The sequence below is a fragment of the Gastrolobium bilobum genome, unplaced genomic scaffold (assembly GCF_033153095.1).
Source record: "Gastrolobium bilobum isolate Gb01-03AN ecotype WA unplaced genomic scaffold, APGP_CSIRO_Gbil_v1 utg22847, whole genome shotgun sequence".
NCBI classification, from domain to species: domain Eukaryota; kingdom Viridiplantae; phylum Streptophyta; class Magnoliopsida; order Fabales; family Fabaceae; genus Gastrolobium; species Gastrolobium bilobum.
The window spans coordinates 48,982-66,754 of NW_026895264.1; the positions used below are offsets into that span (position 1 = coordinate 48,982).

The 17,773-nt window shown below is 37.5% G+C and overlaps 2 protein-coding genes across 3 annotated transcripts; one reads left to right on the forward strand and one right to left on the reverse strand.

The window, feature by feature from the left end:
• Nucleotides 1-2,166: 2,166 nt before the first annotated feature.
• LOC133302618 (heat shock 70 kDa protein, mitochondrial) lies at nt 2,167-5,745 on the forward strand. The gene is made up of 6 exons (XM_061502429.1): nt 2,167-2,362; nt 2,959-3,023; nt 3,142-3,220; nt 3,304-3,870; nt 3,958-4,578; nt 4,921-5,745. The coding sequence occupies exons 1-6, from the start codon at nt 2,285-2,287 to the stop codon at nt 5,542-5,544; spliced, it is 2,034 nt and encodes a 677-aa protein (XP_061358413.1). The 5' UTR covers nt 2,167-2,284; the 3' UTR covers nt 5,545-5,745.
• Nucleotides 5,746-14,678: 8,933 nt separating this feature from the next.
• Nucleotides 14,679-17,587, reverse strand: LOC133302659 (transcription factor GTE7-like). Of its 2 annotated transcripts, none has more exons than XM_061502485.1 (4): nt 16,150-17,587; nt 15,750-15,975; nt 15,486-15,664; nt 14,679-15,376 (listed from the first exon to the last, which is right to left on the reverse strand). In XM_061502485.1, exons 1-3 carry the CDS (start codon nt 17,359-17,361, stop codon nt 15,606-15,608), a joined length of 1,497 nt encoding a protein of 498 aa, XP_061358469.1. In that variant the 5' UTR covers nt 17,362-17,587; the 3' UTR covers nt 14,679-15,376; nt 15,486-15,605. The 2 variants fall into 2 exon arrangements, with proteins under 2 accessions (XP_061358469.1, XP_061358462.1); XM_061502478.1 differs by having other exon boundaries at nt 14,680-15,376; nt 16,084-17,587.
• Nucleotides 17,588-17,773: the final 186 nt, after the last annotated feature.

The window sequence follows — 17,773 nt, forward strand, 5'->3', positions numbered from 1 at the left end:
TTTTTGCCATCCCTAGTCATATTCAAGATACTATAATTGTGGTACAAAAATTAGTCCACTCTATGAGAAAAATGCGGGGTAGAAAGTGTTTCATGGTTATCAAAGTGGATCTAGAAAAAGCATACGACCAGTTAAATTGGAATTTCATCTGTAATGTTATGGAAGAAATCCAGATTCTGAATACAATTCTTGAACTGGAAATGGTAGCAGTAACATCATCCAAGACTGCAGTGATTTGGAATGGGAAAGTAACTGAGGAATTCCAACCGAGTAGGGGTGTTAGGCAAGGTGATCCTTTGTCACCGTACCTTTTCGTTCTAGCCATGAAAAATCTCTCTTATATAATCAGCACTGCTGTCAGCGAAGGATTGTGGAAGCCTATCCGGGCAGCAAAAAACGGGCGCTTAATCTCACATTTACTCTTTGCGGATGACCTGATGATTTTCGTAGAAGCAAGTGAGGATCAGATTCATGTTCTTCTCCAATGTCTTGGTCTGTTTGGGGAAATTTCTGGTGAAAAGGTGAGAGAGCAAAAAACCACTGTGTTCTTTTCCAAGAATACTCCGAATGATATAGCTAACAAAATCATAGATATTAGTGGTTTTAAGCGAGTAACAAATGTGGGGAGATGTCTTTGGCGATGATTCAACAGGGCCGCGTGACAAAGAATATATTCTATGGAATTATTGATAGAGTTAAATAGAGGTTGTCTGCGTGGCATAGGCAATCCCTTTCTCAAGCGGGTAGAGTAATTTTATCTCAGTCAGTTTTATCTATGATGCCTTTCTTTCATATGCAGAGTACTATGAACCCAAAATTCGTTTGTGAGGAGTTAGAGCAGCTTCAAAGATGATTCATTTGGGGAGATTCAGAGGGAAAAGGAAATTTGCACCTCATTGCATGGGATAAAGTTAATAAACAAAAGAATGTTGGAGGTTTGGGCATGAGGAAGTTATCAAGAATGAATGAGGCATTCATGGAAAAGCTGATTTGGTCCTTTTTAAATAGGCCAGATGATCTTTGGGTCAAGGTTCTACAAGCAAAATACAGCAGTCTTATAAATGGTCAGGAGGAGTTTGTGTCGAAACGTGGTTTCTCCAGACTCTGGAAGGCTATGGGTGACGTTTGGCACAAACTAAAACCCAGATTAATTTGGGATGTTGGGGATGGTTATTCTGTTAATTTTTGGGAAGACAAGTGGTTGGAGCATGATCAAAATCTGGCCAGCAAAGCTATAACTCCTATACCACAGACAGAAATCCATAAAAATGTTATGAATTATGTGAGTCTAAATGGAGAGTGGAATACAAATTCCATGCAGCAATTCCTATCAAAGGAGGTTATTCAGGTTATTAGAATTTTTCTTCCGCCTCATGCATCTAATGGGATTGATAAAATCTGTTGGTACCTTGGGGGATCAAATGGGAGTACAGTCAAACAAATATGTTTTGCTCTAAGGGAACATGATGAGATTATCATGGAGGAACGAGAGATTTGGCATCACATTTGAAATATTAAAAGACCAAGTCAGATTAGTTTGTTTCTTTGGAAAATGGCTCATCATCGTTTACCAACTAGAAGCTGGTTAGCAAATTTGAGGTTAGCCCCTGTTACGTGCCCTTTATGCAATGTGGAAGATGAAAGTATCCTTCATATGGTCAGAGATTGCAGCAACATGAAGAAGGTATGGTTGGAACTGGTGTACTCAAATCTGATTCCTGAATTTTTTAACCATGATTTTGATAGATGGTTGCTGGAAAATTTGAAAAAGAATCTTATGTGAGATTCAATGCTCCATGGACCTTAATTTTTGTAATGGTTGTGTGGATGGCTTGAAATTGGAGAAATTCAATTGTTCACGGTAATGAGACAGATGAGCACGCCTACAAAGCTCAAACAATTAAGCTTAAAGTTTGGGAATTCTTTGACTGCTGGAAAATGAAACAAGGCTTCAAGAATACAAGGCTTCAATTATTTTTTTATTATGATTTTTGTTTCTCTAGTCATAAAGCACAATAATTTTAATTAAAATATCATTATATATTTTTCAAAACGACAAATGAATCCCATAAAAAAAAAAATAATAAAACGATTTTTGGGTGTCTTGAAGACCACGAAATAACGAATACGAATACGAACCCTTATTTTCCACCTTTCATCTCCATCATTCCTTTCGTCACCACAAAAACCCTAAACCCTTATTTAAAACCTAGACCCCTTTTTAAAACCTAAACCCCTTCCTTCATTCCCGATCCAACTCCACAACCTTCATCTCCGATCCACAATGGCCGCCACCACCGCCTTGCTCCGTTCTGTCCGACGCCGCGACCTTGCCTCTTCTTCTGTCTCTGCCTTTCGATCGGTACATCACCGCACTCTCTTTCTGTTTCATTTCATTCTCCATTTTTACTCTTTCTTATGAAGGTAGTGAATCATTTTGTGGCTTATGTTCAGATTTTTGGTCAAGCTGTTAAAAAATATTATAACTTTATAGTTTTCGTATTAATTTTTAAGATTTGTGTGATGTGGCTCTGTGTTCTGTCGTTATGTGGAACCTTGTTTCAAAGGTAAAAACCACTTATGGGAAATAGAAAATAAAAATTAACTCAGCCGATAATACGTACTACTAGATCTTCGATTTTAGTAGAAGATAGAAGCACTCGTCACTTTTCGTGTTACTGATTATTGGGTCATGTATTAGCTCAAACTTTTGCTAGATTATCTTCTTCTTCTTTTTCTGTGCAACTGTCTTCACTGTTACTCACTTACAAGTATGGGATGCTATTATTTTGTTGCATTTAATCTAATATTTCATGATTGACAATTTTTGAATTGCTTCTGACCTTGTAAATATCATGGCATCATTCGTAGAATTGTGATTGTTGGAATTGTATTTGTCATATGTGTGGTGAGCATTATTCAGAAGTTAATTTTCATTTTCTTTCACATGGTGTACAGTTGACGGGCAGCACTAAGACATCATATATAGGCGACAAGTGGGCAAGTTTGTCTCGACCATTCAGGTGCCTTTTGTTGTTTCGTTTTCATAAGTGTTTCCCTCATGGTCATAGAGAGAGATATATATGGTACTTCCAATCTCTTGTCAAATTTAATCATTGTAAAATTTCATCCTCGCTGCAGTTCAAAGCCTGCTGGTAATGATGTCATTGGGATTGATTTGGGTACTACAAATTCATGTGTTTCTGTTATGGAGGGGAAGGTTAGACTTTCTTTCTCTTAATTTGCTTGGATATGTTTTCAGTACATGGTTTCTGGGTTGACTAATATTTATATCGTTTCCAGAATCCTAAAGTTATTGAGAATTCTGAAGGAGCTCGAACGACACCATCTGTGGTTGCCTTCAACCAGAAAGGAGAGCTGCTTGTAGGTACACCAGCCAAGCGTCAGGCCGTGACTAACCCAACAAACACTCTTTTTGGCACCAAGCGTTTGATTGGTAGACGCTTTGATGATCCTCAAACTCAGAAGGAGATGAAGATGGTGCCATTCAAGATTGTTAAGGCACCCAACGGAGATGCATGGGTTGAAGCCAATGGGCAGCAGTATTCCCCCAGCCAAATTGGTGCTTTTGTTCTCACCAAGATGAAGGAAACTGCTGAATCATATCTTGGAAAGTCAGTTTCAAAAGCTGTAGTTACTGTACCGGCGTACTTCAATGATGCTCAGAGGCAGGCAACAAAAGATGCTGGTAGAATTTCTGGTCTTGATGTCCAGAGAATTATCAATGAGCCCACTGCGGCTGCCCTTTCGTATGGGATGAACAACAAGGAGGGTCTCATTGCAGTTTTTGATCTTGGAGGTGGAACATTTGATGTCTCCATCTTAGAAATTTCTAATGGTGTTTTTGAGGTATGAACATTTATTTCTTCTGTCTTCCTTTCTTAACCTGTCATAAGGAATAATGCTGGAAATTTTTACTAATAACATCTTGTCCAGGTGAAAGCAACTAATGGCGACACCTTCTTGGGAGGAGAGGATTTTGATAATGCTTTATTGGACTTTCTAGTGAGTGAATTCAAAAGAACTGAGAGCATCGACCTCTCAAAGGATAGGCTTGCCTTGCAGAGGCTAAGGGAAGCTGCTGAGAAAGCTAAGATAGAACTGTCTTCAACATCTCAAACGGATATCAATCTTCCTTTCATCACTGCTGATGCATCTGGTGCAAAGCATCTGAACATCACATTGACCAGATCCAAGTTTGAGGCTTTGGTAAACCACTTGATCGAAAGGACAAAGGCACCATGTAAGAGCTGCTTGAAGGATGCTAACATATCTATCAAGGATGTTGATGAGGTTCTTCTTGTTGGAGGGATGACCCGCGTGCCTAAAGTCCAGGAGGTGGTTTCAGAGATCTTTGGAAAAAGTCCTAGCAAAGGAGTAAACCCTGATGAGGCAGTTGCCATGGGAGCAGCTATCCAGGGTGGTATCCTACGTGGTGATGTTAAAGAGCTACTACTCCTAGATGTGACTCCACTTTCTCTGGGTATTGAGACTTTGGGTGGTATCTTTACGAGGTTGATCACTCGCAACACCACAATTCCTACCAAAAAGAGTCAGGTATTCCTTAAATATTGATGATTATTTAAGACAATTTTTTTTTGTACTCGGTAGGTTCTAAGTTAGTGAATTCAGTATTTCATAAGTAATGTAACATTGAAATCATACGGTTATATGCTTAAATGCTTAATTGAAATCCCCTGCAAGGTATCTTACAAACATTCAAGTAGTAAAAAAAGAGAACCACAGCAAAAATTTCTCCTCTCATTTTTTGTTTTTTTTGTTTTGTGGGGTGGGGGAAGCTGGTTTAGTAATTTCAAAAGTTAGCCTATTCAATTTTATTGAATGTATTTTTAGCTATTTGGTGCAGTGTATTCCTAACTTGTGATATGGTTGTCTCAGGTGTTTTCAACAGCAGCTGACAATCAAACTCAGGTTGGTATAAAGGTGCTACAAGGTGAGCGGGAAATGGCTGCTGACAACAAAATGCTTGGAGAATTTGAGCTTGTTGGCATTCCTCCTTCCCCACGAGGTATGCCTCAGATTGAAGTCGCATTTGACATAGATGCTAACGGGATTGTTACTGTCTCTGCCAAAGACAAGTCCACTGGGAAAGAACAACAAATTACCATCCGTTCATCTGGAGGACTCTCAGAAGATGAGATTGATAAGATGGTTAAAGAAGCGGAGTTGCATGCGCAGAGAGACCAAGACAGAAAGGCTCTTATTGACATCAAAAACAGTGCAGATACAGCCATCTACAGCATTGAGAAAAGTTTGGGTGAGTACAGAGATAAGATTCCCACTGAAGTTGCAAAAGAGATTGAAGATGCTATTTCAGATTTGAGGAAAGCGCTGGCAGGGGACAATGCTGATGAAATAAAGTCAAAGCTTGATGCTGCAAACAAAGCTGTGTCCAAGATTGGAGAACACATGTCTGGTGGTTCAAGTGGCAGTTCCTCGGCTGGAGGTTCTCAGGGTGGTGAACAGCCTCCTGAGGCAGACTACGAGGAGGTCAAGAAGTGAGACATTTAGGTGTGGTTTTGTAGCATTTATTTCTTCATATTAATCATCACATAATTACGAGAAGAATACAAGGTTACTTCTTGTTTGTATCTAAAGTTGAAAGCCATTTTTTACTAGACGGCTCTTTAATTTATAGTGTTTCTGGAGTACTCAACGGGGCTGTTTTAGCAACGATATCGGAATTTATGCATAAATTTTGTTCTCTGCTTGTGATTGGCTGTTATAGTATTTTTCACTGTGATTGGAGATTTGCGTATGCTTGTTAAACTACTAACGAAGAAAAGATGCTTGAATGACACATGTATATGTTCCTGAACACAACTTCATAGTCACACTTTCCTTTGCATGGTCCCTCGTTCTCTGCTTGTCCTATTACTCTTGTTTTACTGTAGCAACAGCTAGGGCTAACTTCGAAAATATGTTTCAACAAAACCTGTAACGGATTGCTAGCAGCAATTAGTCAAGCTTTGGTTGATTAGAAACCTTGTCGGAACTCGGATGAAAGTTTTTTAGTTCAGATGTATTTGTAGCCAACCCAAGTTCCATAACGCTATATTCTCTTGCTCATTCAAAATGCAAGGTTTATTAAGATTCTCTTTTGTAAAATATCATAAGGGAAAAGATATTTTAACAACTAATTAGAGTTAGTATTAATATTACTATCAATCAATTTTACGATTAGATTAATTATGTTGATTCAATAGTTATATTTATTTTCATCTTTATATGATTATGATTCCTCATATTTAATACTTTATATTTATTTTTGTCTTTATATGTTTATGATTTTTCATATTTAATACTTTTACATTAAATATGAAAAATCATAACTATATAAAGATGGAAACAAATATCACCATGAAATTAATTGGTACTAACATTGATAGTAACCCTAATTGATTGTTACGATATTCTACTTATATCATAAATACAATAAAACTTCAGGACATAAAGTTTGTAAAGTAGATTGGACCAAGATTATTAAATCAATTAAATTGTGAATCGGGAAACTAAATTTAAAAAATTAGTTTGAAATTATCCTATAAATTATGTAAAATACAGCATTTGATGTTAGGAATTAAAAATTGACAAAATGACTTCCCGGTAAGTCTAAAAACATAAAATCGTAAGTCGTAACTGAATCACAAAAAGTGATTGTATGAAGTTTATGTCAGTGAATGAGTGACTGTATGAACAAAATAACTTCACCGCAAGTCTAAAAACATAAAATCATAAGTCATAACTGAATCACAAAAAGTGATTGTATGAAGTTTATGTGAGTGAATGAGTGACTATATGAAGCCTTTGTTTCAAAAGAATGAAAAGCAAAGCAATAGAACAGTCAAATAACATGCATACAGTGAGAGAGTTTGTGAAGCCGCTATTATAGGATACATAGAATGAGTGTATGCCCCTATTTCAAACAATGAAAATATGACAATTGAATAATCAAATAGGTGCATTCAATGGCTTTATTTTAATTCTTTTTTTATTTAACAAGTTTAACATATTTGACTTTGCAATTTTTTGTATGAGAATTAATTATACGGAATAATTCGTATCGGTTACAATCGCACCAATTCATGTATATATGGCTTTATTCATCACTTGATATGAATCCTTGGCTTAACAAATCATATCGAATCGTAAATCATGATACTTCTATAACTATAAATTGGACATTGATGGTTTAATACCTGCAAAATACGTGTAGATGGAGAAAAAAGGTGTTCCGAATAAAATATAGGCCCAACCAGGGCCTAATAACACATGGAAACCCAAGTCCATTAAAGACCCAGAACAAAGCACAAGAAACAAGCACGGATGCGATGCCCATATCGCGGCACATCAGTCGCGACGCGATGGCCTCATCGCGGCACGCGACTCTCACCTCGCACGTGATGCCTTCTATAGGAAGTAAACTTAAGGCCCAAGGTAACTCGCCTCATCGCGGCTCGCGACTCTCACCTCGCATGTGATACCTTCTATAAGAAGTAAACTTAAGGCTCAAGGCAACTCCACCGCGCCTTAGCACCAGTAAGCAACAGACAGCTCCAGCTCGCCACAACTCTACTACTAGACACTATGGAAGATATGGCTACAACAGGTCCCCTGTCTGACCTGCAGCCCAAGGCTGACCACTCAGAAGCCATGCGCCTTACAAAAGGCGACATCACAACTACTTTATAAACACACGATATACCACCAAGGTACGATCATTCTTTACCTTCACAACATAAAACACTTGTCTCTGATACTGATTTAAGCATCGGAGTGTCTTCGCAGGTACCCCCATTTGGTGCAACGTGAAGGACAAAGGGCTCAAGCTTGTTCTAACAGCAGTACCTGACCCAGGCCAATAACCCCTGAAGTAGTCTCAACTGTGTGTGATTGGGCTCAATACGTATCGGACAGTCCATGCCGTATTTGGTCTGATCAAAAGGAATGGAGCTAGAATAGCGAACCTAGTAGTGGTAAAATTACAACACGATTAAAGTATTGTCTCTATTTTAAAAATAATTCAAAATTAATATTTATTTTTTAAAAAATAAATATTAATATACTGTACCTCCTCAACTATAAACTTGTATTAGCTAACCTAAAAAAAATTTAGTGTCACTAAACTCCCTTTAAGTATAGTCCACAATTAAAACTATCGTTTTTCTAAAACCAAAGTACACTGCATTTGATTTTCTTCCTCTCTAAGCACCATGACAAGCACCTTCACAACGTCAATCGTGGAAAAAAAAGAAGTAAATTATTCATAATCGATTAGATATCAAACACAGTGAAATTTTTAAGGTACTCTCGTCGTACGGAGGAGACAAAAAAAAAAAATTATTCCAAATGTTATTTTTTGAATGAGAGACGCGCATATGACCAGTGCACTTAACAAGCATTCCAAGACAGAGACTCGTATTAAACAAATGACAACAAAAAATCAAAAAGTGTTAACAAAAACAGAAAACATAAGAGAAGGTAGCAATGGAAACTAATAAAATTACCAAACCTGAAAATGTGAACTACTCAAACAGCAAATAAATGAAAGATCAATACACACGGTCCATGAATCAATATTTTGAACTAAGACTTTGTGCACATCACAAACAAACGGGCATCCTTTAGTTAAAAAATTTGAATATTACCTGGCATATGATAAGTGCCAACTAAAAATCATAAAGCTTGAAACAAAAGACAACATTTTTCCTGAAAAATTTGTGATCTATAGTTTCCCCTTTAAATTGAGGGATTAATATATGGGAAAAAGAAGCATCCTTTTGAATGACACAAGCTTGTGTCATTTTAGGTGTTTTACACAAAGTACGACCAGTCGTACTTTGTGTAAAACTGAAAAGTTGCTTTTTTTTCTCTCTCCCAGTCGTATCGCTGACGTGTAAAGTGAAAAAAGTAATTTTTCAGAATTACACATAGTACAATCGGTCGTATTCTGTGTAAATCATTAAAATGACACAATTTGTGTACTTTCGAATGACACACACTAAACCCTTAATATATATGACGTTGTAGAAGATAATTTTATTTTCTACGTATATAAAAGTACGTGGGATTCATATTTTCTTTTTCTCTTTCTTCTTTTGATACGAGCTCAAGCTTGTGCTCCCTTTCCAAAAATAAGGGGGAAAGGATTGGGAGATAATTTAGAAGAAAAGATGAGATATAAATGGGAGAAAATATTTCCTTTTTTTGGTAAAGGACCACCAAAATTATTGTGCCCTTGGAGCACATGAAAAAAATCTCTTGATATGATCTCACATAGGCCTCACACACTTTTATATATATAGAAAATAATTTTATTTCCTATAATACATCGAACTCTTGAATTGAACTTGAAAGCTTGAACATTAGAGAACCCCAACATTTAATTCCACTAGAGCCATGAGCTAGAAGAAGCAAGCCCAAACACCAACGAGAACAAACCTATGAAGAAGAAAGAAACTTCTGCTAAGCCCATGGAGACTAAGAAGCAAAGGAAAGCTTTGGACAAGGAGAAACATCCCTAGCTGAAGCTTCCAAGGACTTGGCCAAGAAACTGCTGACGTAGTTGCAGCAAGTTCAGAATGCTGATGATGATAACAACGATGAGTGTGAGGTATGCTCTTCGTAGGCTTAGTTCTTAGCTTTTCTTCATCAAGAAAGCAGCCTGTTTTATACATCATGTTTCCTTGCTTTCTTGGTGCTTTTGTTGGTATCAGTTAACTCTTGCTCATTTGATGTTTCAAATTTTCTTGCTGAGTTATTCTATCATGACATCTTTTTTTGTTGATTTTACTCTAAGGTTTTACTTTAGGTTTAACCCTTTTAGCTGCTACTGTCCGTAACATCAGAACTGAACTTGTAGTGGATTTGTTGGAAGTATCTTTACCAATGAAGGGTCAACTAGGAGCTTTACTATTATGGGTTCTTACCTATACTTTGTCTTGGTGGGTACTACAATCTGTATTCCTTCTGAACATTGAGAGAATTTTAACATTGTTTGGCATGACTTACTCCATCCTTTATGTCTTTTAGGTTACCTAATACTATTTTGCAAGAAAAAGATGATGCGTCAACGCAAAGAATGTTCAATCTTTCTTTGAAATAATTTGTAAAGAAACAATTTAACCCAAAAGCTTAAGTTGTTAGGTTACATTAATGGTTTTATATATCTTTAACACGCCCCCTCACACGAGAGCTCACTGGACTTGGAGGGTGGACAATGCACAGGCCTAACTACTTATGTTAAGAAACTCCACAATACTTAATTAATTATTAATTAAATAGGAGCGGTGAGGATCTAACCCGTGACAGCGAGACTCTGATACCAGGTAAATAATCAATTCAACTCGAAAGCTTAAACTATTAGGTGAGGTTACATTTATATATCTCTAATATAATTATTGAAGGATCCCTTCTCTTATCTCATGACAGTAAACTCTTAGCTTTTGATGTTATGTTTCTTCTTCCTCAAGAGCTGCCTGCATCTTTAGTTCGAATAGTTCTGTCCAACAAAGTTGTTCAGTGCCTGATGGATATACTATCGACAAAGAATACTTGGCGATATAAAATTGCACAGCATTTTCTTGAACAGTTGTCAGATTGGATTGGGAATGAATCGAATGATGATATCTAGAGAGTTGCCGTTATTGTTGCTATATTGAAACACAGCAGCGGAAAATTTGATTGTATCACATGGAAAAGAGTTGTTAAAGATTTGACAGAATAGTTCAAAACAGAACCTGGTTGCATGCTTTTTATTCCGAACTTGATGAAGGTAATGCTTTGGAGGAACCTTCAGACAAGAGTCAAACAACAGATGAAAATTTTGAAATAGGTTCAATTGAGTATAAGGATTCTCCTAGGACCAGTGGGAATTCTGACTTCTTGAAGAGTTGGGATATATAATCTTTTCTCAGTATTTTGATTCTAACAGACTGCATTCACTGAGGTACCTGTTTATCAAGTTGCTCCTGCAAGTGGTTCTTCGACCAGGAGAATACTCTGAAGCGGCATTGAACTCATCGTATGTTGTTGGAATGATTTTTCTGCTTTTGATCTTCCTTAGTTGATGGAAGATGATTTGGAGGTTGATACTGCACCAGAGTTGAAAGATGTTGTTGTGGATACATTACTCTAGGCTTTCATATTCATCAGCTTCTATGTGGAGTTCGATCGAGCAGGTAAGCTTGAGAAATGCAATGTTTATCTTTTTCCTTGCAGCCTTATAAGTCAAGTAGATTGTATTACCGATTGGTATTACTCAGTGCATGCAGTGGATTGGGATACATAAACTGCACCTGAAAATGTATGGGGCAACATGTGAAGCTCATGTTTGGGGTAGGAAGCAATTCTTGATTTTAGTTTCCTAGGACCAAGTTAGCTGTCCAAATGGAAATGGAAATGGAAATAAATAACTGAATCTTTTGGTTCCTTTTGGGTACTCAAGAAAATTTCTTGTACTTTCATATTTCAGCCATACATAAACAGCTATATTGTATTGACAGTATGAGATCAGTTTAGTTTTTTTTTTTTTTTTTTCCTTCCATTCTGGGGCCTTATATAAATGAAAGATATTATGAAATGCCAACCCAAAAAAAAAAAAAAAACTTTGCTTGCGCAATGCCTGATATAGGCCTAGTGAACTTGCATAACAATCGAACCATTTTATTTACGTGTTTTCACATGTTTGTTATGTTACATAACCTAACTCTATTTTTTAACACACATCAAAAAGGTGGGATTCAAATATTTTTTTCTCTTTTTCATCATTTTATTTTCTCTATCTTCTTTATTGTATGTATAGAAAAGTGAAGTTAGATTATGTAACATAACAAATATGAAACTCATCATTTATAAGTGATATAAAGAGCCTTTCAGAATAAAGGGTGGGCACTGGAGCAATATTTTATTCTACAAATAGCCAAATATCAGAGAACCATACACTCCAACCGAGTTTTTGAATTGCATACTATCTTGCTTTGTTGGTGTTTAGTGTAGCTTCCTCTAATTTTCCTTGTAAATTTTAAGTTCCTTAAACGCAATCTTTTGTTTTTGCATATGCGGGGATACAAGCTACTTGTAATAATACACCTCAATTTGTTTGGTCAGGCAGTTTCTGAATCTGACTTCTCTTTAATACTTTCAAGTTGTTAGTGCTCATCTTGATTATCTCGTGTTTTCTATGCTAATGCAATTCATGAAGCCTGTGTTAACTGAGGGACTTGTTAACAGCATGGTTTTTTTCTTCTCATCTGGACACTTCAGTTGAGTCGAACTATAACGAATGGTATTGATATTCGATCCAATATAGTTAATGCAATATCTTAGCTACTTGGTTTAAATATGAGATATATTTATTTATGTGAGATTATTGATAATTGGGGGAGCTATATACTTATATGACATAGTATACAGTTAGTTGTACTTTAGATACGTTGAAGTACTTATATTATGTCGAAGCTACAGTTGATTCTGATGGTGAGATGGATAATAATGCAATGTTCATAATGTATACATATCTTGCCCAAATTTTCAATGAGAATAAAAATCATTTACCAAAAATAAAAAATAATAAAAATCAGGCTGGTGGTGAAACTGCACATTCCCATCTTGTTGAAATTTTTTTGGATAATTTACATGAACTTGTCATGTAAAATTTTTATATCTATGTCTAAATATTCCGAGTATACTATGCATTATATTATTATTTTTTTAGCTATGGACCAACTTTATGTTTTTTATGCTGTTTTTCTCCGGGTGTGCAACATCATAATAATAAAATTTGTGCATAAAAAATTTAAGAACTGGCCTGGATTGAAAGTTGAGTGCTACATGTGGCAATGATTTTGCACCAACTTGGTAACCAATTCTTTAAATTGAAGAAGCTGGAAAAATAACACTGGAATGGGGGATTGCTGCCAAATCCTGCTTAAAGAGATCTCTGCCACAGTTGCTCTCACTTTTCAGAGACTAAAACAAGCTACAAACACAATGTTGTTATGCTTGAAATTTAATTTTTCCTTCAGCACTAGTATAATGAGACTAATCTTCCGAATTCTCTTCAAGATGACTTGTTCAAGCCCTTGTTTCAGGGTCTTAGAAGACGGGGAGAGAGGCTTACAGGAACATCCTATAGAGGTGTTTGCTGATGGAATTTTGTTGGTGGAACTTCAATAACTTATTTTTCATTTTTGCACTGTCTTGTGTGTTACATGTAACATTTTTTAGTAGAAAGAAAAACAACTTGTTAAAATAAAATAAAATAATAATAACATATGCTCTTTAAATTTCACTTTCTTTGAACTCATTATTCAATATATAAATTTATTTCTCAGTTCATCATTACCTGACTTAATCAAGTTCGAGTACTGATGGCGGAGGTAGAAGAAAAATTCAACCAGTGTCAAAATAAAATACTCATCAGGTAGAATTCAGCCAGTATCATAATTGTATTATTTTTAAAAACTCAATCAGTACTAAAGTTGTATCATAATTTTTAAAGAAAATTCATACCATTTTTTAAAATTAGCGGGTGCCAAGACACGGGCTGGCATACAAGTGGCTCTGCCACTGGAGTATGGTCTTGAAACCTTTAATTAAGTAAATAAGTTTGTTACCATTTTAATCATTCAGTATAATTTTTAATACAGATTTCTTTAACAATTCAGGCAGCAACTCATTCGTTTAAGCATCAGCATCATTGACAATTGAAATCTTGACTGCCTATGTATTTGGTATAAGAATAACTAGAAAATGGTTTTCCTCAATTCCATCTGCGAAAGGCGTGTTACACCAGAAGATTGTAATTTTACACCTTTTTTCCCCCATCAATAGGCTTCTTGGATATAAGTTATAACTTATTCCACCGCAAAGACTTCTTGGGTATAACCTTGACTTATCCATTATATGTTATATTCAAATGTGATAAGTATCTCATTAGTTGATAATAGATTAAATGAAAACAAGTTGAATATTAAGGTTTCAAAGACTAGAATATTCCTTTGCAGTACTATGCAAGTTGTGAAGCTATTGTTTTTCAATATACTGTGAATGCACACTTAATAAATCATGACTGAAATCATATTCTCACGTTGGAAATTATTTTCTTATGTTGTTAAGCATCGAAATCCGTGTTATATTTTTATTAATCCATGTTATTTTTTTTATTTTTTTATGTTATCTCATGCTATATGAGAAAAGAGAAACCCTTTATTAAAATAAAAAAAAAACTATTATTGATCGAATTCCACAATAATAGTTCATTGTTGTTATGATTATCCCCCACAAAGTTCATTGTAGTTATGTTTGCACAATTTATTCTCATCTTGCACTCATCGGACATAAGCAAAGATTACTTATATGTCACGTTAAAGTACATTAAATGGTTCAAATAAAGTGGCAACTTTTTTTTGAGGCAAGGAGCCAGCCCAAGCCGTCAATCCAGGCACCCCTTGCTCCCGAAACCAAATGATTTATCTATTATGATTCCCAACACCACACACACACACAGAGATAAATTTGTTTGAAGTACATTTGAGAATATTCAAGGGATTTGGATGTCTAAAAATATCTTTGAAGCTCGATTCTTTAGAGAAATTTAAGTACATATAAGAATTCAAAAGCTTAGAAGGCTAAAAATATCTTTACAAGCACGATTCTCTAGAGAAATTTGAGATTAATAATGCCAATTCACATTTCATATTGGGCTTTATTAATCTTATGTTGTAGGAGAGAAGTTCTCTCCTACCATAGAGACTACCATAGAGACAATCATGGGTGAGGTCCACTCATTTATAAAAAATAAAAAAATAAAAATTAAACTACATGAAAATCAATGAATGTGTAAGAAAGAGTGTTATCTTATGTTGCATAAGAATAATATTTCCCTTTCATATTCTAAATGATCCTTCTTTTGAAGGTTTATTTATTTTTATTCACATTCTTTGGTTGGTTTAATACGGTCATGCATCTCCATGATACATACAAAATGGAAAAGTTGGTCTTCATCCCAACAAATTAATTGCAGATCCACAAAAATGCCTACTCCAAGGAGGATGATCCCTCTATTTACTGTGGTGGTAATGTGTACAAGGTAAAAACACAAAAAACACTAATTCTATCGGTTCTCTCTTCCTAACCCTCGAACCATCTCTATCCACTAAAGATTTTTCACCAAATCTCACTATTTTCTGGCCTACAAATTGTTTCGATTATCTTCCAAACCCTTCGGTTTAAGGAATCATTCTTATAATCAAATCCAGGAGCAGGCGCTCGGAGTCCACAATCCAATTAGCTGCACTCCCACACTGAAACCAACAATCAATTTCCACAACCCCTGTAATCAGAAAAAAGGACAATCACAAATTTGGCCTATTACGCAATCTGCAGAACATTTAATTCATAGCAGCAAAAGGAACATACGTACATCAATTAAATTGACATACCTCGCCCATGCATTCAAGCACTACCCTCAGGGAAAGCCAATGAAGCAAACATTTCTTCATCCGCTAACCAGCATTGCTCTTGCTGACCATTAGTTCCTCAGGGAAAGCCCTGCCCTGCTGCTACAAGTGTCCATTGTCCGCTTCAGAATCACTCCCTGACGAACTCCCTGAATCAGAATCTGCTACAGAATCAAAATTTAGGTTTTTCTGTCGAGAAGTTTCGAGTACAAAACAGAAAGCATACGGTAGGAACAGGTTTCATACCACTAGATGATGAGGAACCACTGCTAGAACTGCTCGAGCTACTAGAACTACTACTTGCATTGGCTCCTCCAACCACATCTTTGTCTTTCTCAATCTCCACAGGGGGGAAATTGCTCATTGGCATGTCGTCCCCAATGTCGACATCCTCATCACCAGCTTCTATTTTCTTCGGCTTCTTCACCTCAGCTGGTGCTGCTGTATCAACTATCTCCCTATCAGATAATTCCTGGCAAGACAAACAACAAATTAGTATACAGCTAAAAGCATTATTCTCTATGCTAAGTGAGAAAGCAAATCCTTTCAACATAGAGAAATTGACAAGAAGGGATTTTACCCCATTGCCTTTGTTAGAAGCCATATTATTATTGACCAATAGTGCCTGTCGCTTAATCTTGCTCACCATCTTTTTCCAATTTGTCACCAATCGATCAAGTTCCCAAAGGGTCTCTGTGTCAACAGCCTCAATATCAAGCTCGATCTCATCCCCATCCTGCTTCAAATGCCCATTTCTCTTCCTTATGATCTGCACTACCTGTTCCATTTTCTCTGGCGGCAAACTCTGCAACCCAATTCCCAACTTGTGCTTCTCCTCAAGGCTCATTTCCCTCTTATTTGGGTCCTTCGCCTTTGGCTTGGGCTGCTTCAAGGGCTTCACAGGAGGCGCACGCATTGGAGACGGAGTGCGCACAGGAGACTGCAGCAACGGCGGGTTCGAAGAACTCGCAGGGTCAGGAGGTGGCTCTATCAATTTGGGCGGAGGGATCGGATTCTCCTTCTTCTTGACCCTCTCTGGCTCTACATGGTTCCACGAACTAGCCTGCAATTCATCATCAAAAGAGCGATCTTCAAATCTCTCATGCACCGGCCTATAAAGCTCCTCAAACCTCGCCAGAAGCTGCTCCGCCATGGCGTATACGTCGTGACCCTTGGGATTGTAGGTCAATGCGTTGTTGAACGTCAACCGCACATCGGACGCAAATTCTGACTGAGTCGCATACACATTCTTGGCGAGATTCGACTTCACGGTACCCAGATCCATCGGTTTCTTAATTATATCATAGTAATCGTGAAGACCCATACCCACGACATCGACTGGAACGTTGAAGATCCAACCGAATTTGTGTTTCATCAGCTTCTGCAAAACCTGCGCACAACCCTTCATCATGTTCCCAACTTCCGATTGGGACCGCTTCAATTCTTTCATCGGCAAGGGTCGCTTGTTCCCGGAAACCTTCTTGCTCGACGGTTTCTTGGGGGGACCACCGCCGTTGGTGCTCGGCCTGGGTTGAAAATCACCGGACTCAATTCGAATCTTGAGTTGGCGAATCTGTTCAAGTTCAGAAACGAGACGGTTCTTGAGCTCGTTCAGGTCCTTCTTGGTGTACGAGGCGACGTTGAAGGTCACGTATTGCGAATGGTGGTTGACGGCGTCGTTGGATCTCCGGTTGATAGAGGAAGCATCGTCCGACGGCGATTGAGTCCTCTTGTTGTTACCGAATTTAGGGTTAGAGTTAGGGTTAGGGTAAGGTACTTTTCCCATGAATCCTGCTCCACCGCCTCTGTGCTGCGGCCAGTTCGGTTCGTTACGGTTGGCTAAGACGGCGGACGCCATGGACGCGCAAAATCACGGTCGTCTGGTGAGACTCCTGCTAACCTCCGGCATGAAATTCCCAATGCCGGTCGTAAAGGAAATGAGTCAGCGGAATCCGCACAATCACGCGCCTTTAAAGCCTTCACGCGCTGTTAAAAAGCCTCACGCGCCACCGTCCGAGGCAGAGCTGCTGGATCTAGAGAGAGACAGGGGGGAGAGAGAGGAGCGTGTAGGGTTTGTAATTTTGGGTACCCTAATCTGAGCGATGAAGGAGAAGGGGAAATGAGCCACTTCTTAAAGGCAATGAGATTTGCCCGCTGATGTTTCGGGCAGTTTAATCTGCCGTTGATACGTTATTGGTCGTTCATCCAACGGGTACTAACCGTTTCTCTGCTGCCCCGGAAATGACCGTAAGATCTGGCACGAACGGTGC

What these genes read in the sequence shown, in the direction of transcription:
- LOC133302618 (XM_061502429.1), top strand. Translation starts at nt 2,285, where the DNA reads ATGGCCGCCACCACCGCCTTGCTCCGTTCTGTCCGACGCCGCGACCTT. An exon ending in AGTTTGTCTCGACCATTCAG is followed by an intron (nt 3,024 to 3,141) that starts GTGCCTTTTGTT and finishes TCCTCGCTGCAG; the next exon opens with TTCAAAGCCTGCTGGTAATG. An exon ending in TTTCTGTTATGGAGGGGAAG is followed by an intron (nt 3,221 to 3,303) that starts GTTAGACTTTCT and finishes TATCGTTTCCAG; the next exon opens with AATCCTAAAGTTATTGAGAA.
- LOC133302659 (XM_061502478.1), bottom strand. Translation starts at nt 17,361, where the DNA reads ATGGCGTCCGCCGTCTTAGCCAACCGTAACGAACCGAACTGGCCGCAG. An exon ending in CTTCTAACAAAGGCAATGGG is followed by an intron (nt 15,976 to 16,083) that starts GTAAAATCCCTT and finishes TTGTCTTGCCAG; the next exon opens with GAATTATCTGATAGGGAGAT. An exon ending in TGGTTCCTCATCATCTAGTG is followed by an intron (nt 15,665 to 15,749) that starts GTATGAAACCTG and finishes ATTCTGTAGCAG; the next exon opens with ATTCTGATTCAGGGAGTTCG.